At 32.1% G+C, this 8,777-nt stretch overlaps 2 protein-coding genes across 2 annotated transcripts; both read left to right on the forward strand.

Moving 5' to 3' along the window:
- Nucleotides 1–2,926: 2,926 nt before the first annotated feature.
- LOC129321339 (uncharacterized) lies at nt 2,927–4,457 on the forward strand. The gene is made up of 2 exons (XM_054967079.1): nt 2,927–3,283; nt 3,378–4,457. The coding sequence occupies exons 1-2, from the start codon at nt 2,970–2,972 to the stop codon at nt 4,240–4,242; spliced, it is 1,179 nt and encodes a 392-aa protein (XP_054823054.1). The 5' UTR covers nt 2,927–2,969; the 3' UTR covers nt 4,243–4,457.
- Nucleotides 4,458–6,301: 1,844 nt separating this feature from the next.
- On the forward strand, nt 6,302–8,371 carry LOC129321484 (uncharacterized). Its single transcript, XM_054967252.1, has 2 exons — nt 6,302–6,615; nt 7,372–8,371. The coding sequence occupies exons 1-2, from the start codon at nt 6,539–6,541 to the stop codon at nt 8,246–8,248; spliced, it is 954 nt and encodes a 317-aa protein (XP_054823227.1). The 5' UTR covers nt 6,302–6,538; the 3' UTR covers nt 8,249–8,371.
- The last annotated feature ends 406 nt before the right edge of the window (nt 8,372–8,777 follow it).

Raw genomic sequence — 8,777 nt, forward strand, 5'->3', positions numbered from 1 at the left:
CAACTTAAAAATGAGGACATCATCATGTGTGTCAAAAGTAGAAATTACAATTTTACCCCTCCTTAAATTGTGTTAAAAATAATAAAAAATATTTTTTTATGACATGTGTCATGTGTATTGCATCAATATGATATGACAATAACTATATTAATAAAATAATAATTAATTAATGGTAAGAGGTTTTGAAAAACAAAAATTAAAGATTAGGGGTTAATATTAAATGTAGAAAGATAATGGGACGTCATATGCAATTATGTTAAAGTTTAGCAGAATTTTATGCATTTTAGCTTTTTTAAAACACACTACATTGATTATTATAAAGAAAAAATTAATCTTTTAATCCTTCAACTTTTAACTCACGTATAATTCAGTCCTTTAACTATAACTCGTTGTGATTCAGTTCCTCAATTATAACTTGCTGCGACTCAGTCCCTCAACTTTTAATTTACCTATAATTCAATCTTATTTTTTATTTTTTTTTAAAAAATTTCTTATCAAATAAGAGGGATAAAAAATGTTTATATATTATTCTAAAATACCCTCCTCTTGCTCATTGATGTGAGATATAAGCTAACATAAAAAAAAATTAACAAAAGTTCAAAGATTAATTTGTAAGTAATTCAAAAGTTGAGGGACTGAGTCATAGGTGAGTCATAGTTAAGGGATTGAGTCACAGTGAGTCATAGTTAAGGGATTGAGTTACAAGTAAATTAAAAGTTGAAGGACTAAAATATTAATTTTTCCTATTATAAATTACCTTCAGCTATATATAATCGACTTTATTATAAGTTATCATCATTAATCATAGCTGGAGGGCATCACTATCAGCCTTTTTTTAACTCAAATTATTTTTAAATAAAAAAATTAAACAAATTTTCACTTTATTTTGTTCTGAAAATTAATTTTTTAAAATTAATTTACAAAACATTTTTGTTTTAAAAAACCAAACAAACCCATAATAATATGCCTCAATAATTCCCTCCAAGCTCATTTAGATAGTTAGTTGGTTCTCCCTCCCTCATTACAAGTATTAAGTGTTAACTCATATAAAATTGAATGTGGGGAAGAAAATGAAAGAAACTTTGTTCATTATTATGTTAGAGAATTATAACAAGAAAAATCCTTCCTTCAAGGATTACATAACTACAACATCAAAATTCTTTGTCGAGGCCCTTGTGTCCTAGTGTCGGTAGCACCTCTCCTCTAACAAGGAGGATGTGTGGTCGATCCCCAAGCGTGGGAAAATGTGATGGGTGCGTGTGTTCCTACTTAAGGGTTGGATGTAAATATGAGTGGGTGTGTCGATATTTTAAGTAATTGTCCCTTAAAAAAAAAACTCAAAACTCTCTGATAGGTGTAACATATGAAGTGAGGGTTCAACGTCCCTATATATTAAATATCAAACCCTTAAACATTTATATAGGTTTAGTGTATATCCAATTATGGGTGAGCAAACAACCCACAACTTGCTGAACTCACACTTCCTCCGATCAAAGTAGGCAAGCTACACTTGTTCATTGAGAGTGTCCAATAGGTCTCTAGATTTTGTTAGTATTTTTTTTTTTATATATGTGCCTTAAAAATTTGAAACCTATAACAAGGGATGGAAGGGGTACTCATTTTAAATGCACAAATTCCAATTTCATACATGTTATGAATAAAAATCACATATAGCTTTGAAATATTCATTGATCATTGATTAGTTCCGTTTGATTATTTATTTTATTCGGACGGAAGTTAAATAACTTTGTTCATCTTAAATCATTTTTAAAGATAAGGTTTTCTCGAGGAAATTAAAGAAGCAACCAGTGCTTTCACAACACTTATTTACGGGATTATTTATATAGATTAATCAAGTTATCTATATCAAGAAATGGTCAAGTAAACTGTATTATTAAAAGATGCAGAATAGATAAGCTTCTGTTTTGGTTTTATTTATAAATCATTTCTAATGTATTTCAAAAATTTTAAAATTTATTAACTTTAAAAATTCAACAATGTTTTAAATTTATCCTTTTTAAATATGCATACTTTAATAACATAATAGAGAGATAAAAAAGAAAAAAGAACTTGTGATAAAAAAATCAATGATATATCTTAGAAAAAAATTCTTCTCCTTCTACTTTGTAAATGAGATGGAGAGAGTAACTTACTTTATTTCTCTTGTTTATCGTCACCAAATTTTTTAATTTAAAAAAATAGTGTTCCATTCTCTGACTTTGACTTTCATTTGCCATAGCCTAATAAAGAGTTAAAAAGTCCTCGCAGGTTTCTTTCTGTAATGCCAACCAACGGAAAGGAAATGGACACAAAATCTAAAATAACACTATCAAACGCACAACCCCTACAATATAAATCACAGAACACGCTAATACGGTGAGGCTCACATTTATGCATAATTATAAATTTTTTTAAAAACAAAAATATAAATTTTCAAAAAATGCCCTTCACTTGGTAAAAGGGAATGATAATATTGGAAAAATATATCAAATGAAACCTTATTTTTATTAAATCATCTTATATTTTGGGATACCCAGTCACCTAATATAACATATTTTTTCACACTAATATTTAAGGGGTGGTAATAAAAAGGAAAACTTGTAATAAAAAATTAATGACATGTTTTATAAATGATACAAAGATTTCTTCTCTCCACCTTATCAACGGAGGGAGTAATTAACTTATTATATTTCTCCTGTTTATCGTCACCAAATTTAAAAATTTAGTTCCATTTTCTGACTTTGACTTTCATTTGCCAAAGCCTAAAGAGTTAAAATGTCCTTGCAGGTTTCTTTATATAATACCAATCACGGAAAGGAAATGGACACAAAATCTATAATAATACTCAAACACGCAATCCCAACAATATAAATCAAAGAACACAAATACGGTGATGCTCACATTTATCATAGACAAGCCAATAATAGGTAGAGTGAGAGAGTGAGGGAGATTAAAAAAAAAAAAAAACAATGTACGTAACGAGACCTCGATCTCTGTACAAAAGGGATCCTGAAGCTCTTTCACATCCACCAGAGGGACCAAATTTAGGGTACCTAGTCCTCCAAGATGAAGAAGCTGAGTCATACTGTTGTTTTGGTTTGTGGAAAAAGGGTGTCTGTGACTTGCCATTTCCACAGAACAAGAACTTGACAGTGACTTATACAGTGTACATTGGAACTTCCTTCGTAGTTTTATCAGATGGTGTCATGTTCATTCCTGTTCTTAATGAGCCTCTGTCTTCTAATCTCTACTACGTCATTCGAAGGAAAGGGAAGCATCAAGGGTATGTGTTGGTTCGTGTGCAGTAAACTTGAAATATATTTTGTGTTTAAATTAAATTTTCATATTAATCACTCCAAGGTTTTGATATTGTGCAGTGAAGCAAGCACAGGTTCAAAGGAAGAAGACATGGGCACATGTTTCTGCTGCAATTACGTCAAAGACGTCAAATCAAGGCCTCTAAATCCATCTGATGAATATCAACAATTTGAGATTTTGAAAACGTGTTGTGGATTCCGAGCCAAGTCTATTGCCTCAGATGGGTTTGCTCCTCTCTTCTTGAGGAGGAGAGGTTGGTCTCTCTGCACCAAGACACCCCACCAGTATCATTTGAGTGAAGCTCTTGGCATCAACCCTATCTTGCGAGCCAAGTTCCCACCTTTCACCTTCTCATCATCATTGGATCACTCCGAGCCTGTGGTTGTCGGAAAATGGTACTGCCCTTTCATGTTTGTGAAGGAAGAAGGAATGCCAGTGAAGGAGCAGATGAAAGAATCAGCTTTCTATGAAATGACACTTGAAAGAAGGTGGGATAAAGTTTTCTCAAAGGAAAATGATGGAAATGGCATTCAAGTGTTTGTGAATGTTGTGGTGAAATCTGAAGTTGCAGGGCTGGGAGGTGGAAGAGAAGCTGTTTGGGAAGAAGGAAAATTTGGTGAAGAGGAGGATGTGATGTGGTTCAGGAGTTTGGAGAGAGGAGAGAGAATGGTAGGGTTAAGCATGGCTACTGTCGAGAGAATGAGATGGGAACAAGAAAGAAGTGACTGGGAGGGAAAGAATGAGAAGAAGAAACAAGTGGGATTTGAAAGAACTGAGAAGTTTGAGGGAATTAAGAGTGATGAGTGGGAGTTTTTTGGATTTTATGTGTTGGTGGAAAGTTTTGTGTTGAGGAGAATGGATGGAAGTGTGATATTAACTTATGATTTCAGGCACACAAATCATGTTCAGTGTAAATGGAAATGATTACATGTTATTCCCAAATAATCGTTTGGTCCAATACTTAACGAGTCTTCTTTGGTTTGGTTAATAAAATGCTGTGTGTTGAAGAAAATTACGAATATCTTTGTAATTTGTAATGTGTGTGTGTGTATATATATTTGTGCTATCCATAGTATTATTGGTTTGGTTAACTTGTGATTTCAGGAACACGAATCATGTTGTAAATTAAAGTGATTACATGTCCCAATCATTCGTTCAATGCTTGTATGAATGTTCTTTAGTGAATAAAATGTTGTGTATGTTACGTTGAAGAAAATTGCGAATAACTTTGCAATGTTTCTTATATAACTATATGATATCCCGTATTATGAGCTCAAATTCGAGTATTGTTCTGACTCAGTCGAAAATAGATCTTCTAAAAAGGTTTTCTGTATTTATAGAGAATATTAGTATCACAAAAATTCAGTAAATAAATTGAAAATTCCATTCATAATATGTTTGTTATACATAAATGATTCGTAAATTGTGGGAAGTTGACTAACCAAATTTAGTTAGTGATGTTGCACAATCAATCATTTATTTTTTGTGGATGAAGTTTATCAGAATTCAGACCAAAATATTCAATCTAGTTCATTTCATGTAGTCGGTTTTGACCTGAAAAAAAAAAAAAACCATTACTTCATTTCATGGAATCATAGATAATTTACTATTCATGACTTGGCGAATTTTAAAATATTAACTAATAATTAATTAGATGCGTAGAGTGACATAGGTGAATTGATATATTCTAGAAGTTACTCTTTTAGAGAGAGAGAGATATATATATATATATATGTATATGCCTGTTTTTAAATAAATCAAGATATATGGATTTTTTTATAAATTATTTATTTTACAATAAATCCTTGTTTTTAATATTATTAACATACTAAAATCTGATTATCTTGATTTAATTAAATACAAATATATTAAGTATATAAAGTTAAGTCTTCTTCTCATGTAGTATATATAGTTTACTTCCATGAGCAAAGGGCTAGATAGTTACAGAAAGTAAAGTAAACGAACGTCATTTGACCGAAGGTCATTTTTATGTCAATGGAAAAAGGTTTGTAATAGAATGGGAAAATGAATGAAAATAGAAATGAGAAGGGAAAAACAGAAGAAGGGCCTTCCATAGAACCAATTTTTGCATATGGTATGAATTAAAAACTAAAAATATTTAAAATTAAAAATTCAAAAACAAATAAATGACACAAATTTATACCTTTTTCCAAAAAAGAGATGATTAATTAGTCTTAAATTATAAAAAAGGTAGGATTATTTTTTGGTCCCTGTAATAATGGTCTTCAAAGGATCAAAATAATCCTACCTTTTGAAATCCTAAATAGCCTACACTTGCATCTTCCCCTTGTTACGCCTTTATCTTTATTAACTTTAAAAGCATATTAGAAAAGTTTCAAAAAATAATTACTAAAATAAATTAAACGCATATTAGAAGAGTTTCAGAAAAAAATTGACATTCATATTGTTTGTACTATTTCTTATGTGGAAGAGACTGGCTTTCAATGCATAAAATTATCTTCAGGGAGAAGCTATTATTGATATCAAGAAATGCTGAAGCAAACTGTGTTTAAAGATGAAGAATAGATAAACTTATAATAAATGATAATCCACTTGTCATTTCAAATGCAATGCCATTTAAACTGAAATGCTTGACGAGTTCCATTCTGACTTTCACTTTCACTTGCCAAAACTCAAAAGAATCGAAACTTCCTCGCAAATTCTATACATATGTAAATTTTTCTTCCATATATCCCTTTTTTTTATCAAATCCGAACAATTTAAATACACACACGGGATGTGCATGGAAATGCACGAAATCCATATGCAAAAGCAACATGTGCCGATTCAAAGGATTTTGGGGTTACGTACATTCTTGGATGTTTCCTAAATTTTTTAATACCATCAACAGAAAGAAAAATGGCAAAAAATACGATGAAACACGCAGTCTCCAACATTATAAATAACAGAACCAAAATACACAAACATGAATTGAAGTACCCAAATATATGGAGAGAAAAATATGTATGTAACAAGGCGTCGATCTGTGTATAAAAGGAACCATGAAGCTGTTAGGCATCCACCAGAGGGGCCAAATTCAGGGTATCTTGTACTCCAAGATGAAGAAGCTGAGACTTACTGTTGTTTTGGATTGTGGAAGAAGGGTATCAGCAATCTGCCATTACCACAGAACAGGAATTTAACAGTTGTTTATTCGGAAAATACAGGAAGTGGCGTCATTGTTCATTGAGATGAAGTTATGTTCATTCCTGTTCTTAATCAGCCTTTGTCTTCTAATCGATACTACGTCATCCGAAGGAAAGGGAAGCATCAAGGGTATATATATGAGCCTTTGTCTTTTAGTCATTGTTATTTTTAAAAAAATTAAACTTAATATGTTAAAATTTAAAAATATTTTATCAATATCTAAAAGTTAAGTGCAGGAATTTTTTGTCGATAAAACTAATAATATTATGATTAAAATGTTGAAAAGACAGACCAAAATTAAGCCTTGTATAAAGTTAAAAAACTAGAAGTGCACTTTAGCCTTTTCATTTATGTTATGTTGTTTGTGTGTGTATGTGTCTCACTTTTCTTCTCTCTTCACGAAACCAAAAACATCTCATTTTTTCCTAATGAGTTAAACTAAGGTCATTTCAATGAAGCAGACATTACTTCTGAAACAATAATCTCCTAAGTGTCTTTGCAAAATAATGTAGGGTGATAAAATTTTCAATTTGATATGAATCTCATAATGAATCAATTGTTGAATTGTTATTTTTATTTATGTTAAGCTGTATACTGGATATTTATGAGTAAAATTGTTGCAAAATATTGTTTTTTAAATAAGAAGAGACTAGGAAGCCTAGTCAATAGCAGATCTCTGGTTTACAGAATCATTAACCAAAAACTCCTTGATACCTAATACGGACCTTGTAATTTATCAGTTTTTCGCTTCTTATTTTCTATAATGACAAAAGAAAAAAAAATCGAAATAGATCATTTTGTGTAAATATTTTTTTTTCCATATTTAGTTTATTGATCAATCAATTTTGGGTAGCAACATCACCGGAAGGATTTGATATTGTGCAGTGAAGCAAGCAAAGGTTCAAAGGAAGAAGACATGGGAAAATGTTTGTGCTTTAATTACATAAAAAACGTTAAACCAACACCTCTAAATCCCTCTGATGAATATCAACAATTTGAGATTTTGAAAACACGTTTTGGATTCCGAGCCAAGTGTATTGCCTCAGATGGATTTGTTCCTCTCTTTTTGAGGAGAAAAGGATGGACTCTCTACGCCAACACACCCAGCCATTATCGTTTGAGTGAAGCTCTTGGCGCCAACCCTACCTTGCGAGCCAAGTTGCCACCTTTAACCTTCTCATCATCATCATCAACCGTTCGCTCCGAGCCAGTGGTCGTCGGAAAATGGTACTGCCCTTTCATGTTCGTGAAGGAAGAAGCAGTGACTGTCAAAGAGCAGATGAAGGAGTCAGTTTTCTATGAAATGACTCTCGAAAGAAGGTGGGATAAAGTTTTCTCTAAGGAAAACGGTGGGGATAGTAATCAAGTGTTTGTGAATGTTGTGGTGGAAACTGAAGTTGCAGAATTGGGTGGGGGAGGAAGAGAAGCTGTTTGGGAAGAAGGAAAATTTGGTGAAGAGGATGTGATGTGGTTTAGGGTTTTGGAGAGAGGAGAGAGAATGGTAGGGTTAAGCATGGCGATTTTGGAGAGAATGAGATGGGAGGAAGAGAGTGCAGATTGGGAGGGAAAGAATAATGAGAAGAAGCAAGTGAGATTTGAAAGAACTGAGAAGTTTGAGGGGAAAGTAAAGAGTGATGATGAGTGGAAAAATTTTGGATTCTATGTGTTGGTGGAGAGCTTTGTGTTGAAGAGAATGGATGGAAATGTGGTGTTAAGTTATGATTTCAGGCACACAAATCATGTTCAGTGTAAATGGAAGTGATCTGTTCGTTATTTACATCCCCAAATCATTTTGCTTTCTATCATGTTTGTTGTTCCATGTCTTCGATTTTGTGTTTTTTTCCCCTTTAATTTCTTTGGGTGGGTTTGAGGTCTACCAGCTTGTAGGTTTTGTGCCGTTTATATATGTATTTATTTTATGGCTTGTACTGATGTGGCTTTCAAATTAATTTCTTTATAGTTGAAGTGTTATCCATTTCCTTGATTATAGGCATAGAGCCTATATAGCAGCATTCTGCTAGTCCTTGATGGACATATCTCAAGTTTAAGTCTCGTTTGCAATCAGGGAAAGCCAGTAATCAAGGGGTCTGGGTTTTTTTTTTTTTTAATGCAATCTCACAGAAAAACATTGCAAAGAGACAAAAATTGGGTCATGCCTAAAATACATGATATTATAAAAGGAAAATTACTCCCAAGTCCCACTTAAGGGAGTAAGGATTCCAATTACTTTAAAGTTCCATGAAAAGCACAAATTGTACCAAGTCCTAAATTCCTTAATTAATTGTAAAAAT

The sequence above is a fragment of the Prosopis cineraria genome, unplaced genomic scaffold (genome assembly GCF_029017545.1).
Source record: "Prosopis cineraria cultivar Desert tree isolate PC_DT_omini unplaced genomic scaffold, ASM2901754v1 PC10, whole genome shotgun sequence".
Taxonomy (NCBI): domain Eukaryota; kingdom Viridiplantae; phylum Streptophyta; class Magnoliopsida; order Fabales; family Fabaceae; genus Prosopis; species Prosopis cineraria.

Coding starts and splice junctions, on each gene's coding strand:
- LOC129321339 (XM_054967079.1), top strand. CDS start 2,970: ATGTACGTAACGAGACCTCGATCTCTGTACAAAAGGGATCCTGAAGCT. Junction 3,284..3,377: donor AGGAAAGGGAAGCATCAAGG/GTATGTGTTGGT, acceptor GATATTGTGCAG/TGAAGCAAGCACAGGTTCAA.
- LOC129321484 (XM_054967252.1), top strand. CDS start 6,539: ATGTTCATTCCTGTTCTTAATCAGCCTTTGTCTTCTAATCGATACTAC. Junction 6,616..7,371: donor AGGAAAGGGAAGCATCAAGG/GTATATATATGA, acceptor GATATTGTGCAG/TGAAGCAAGCAAAGGTTCAA.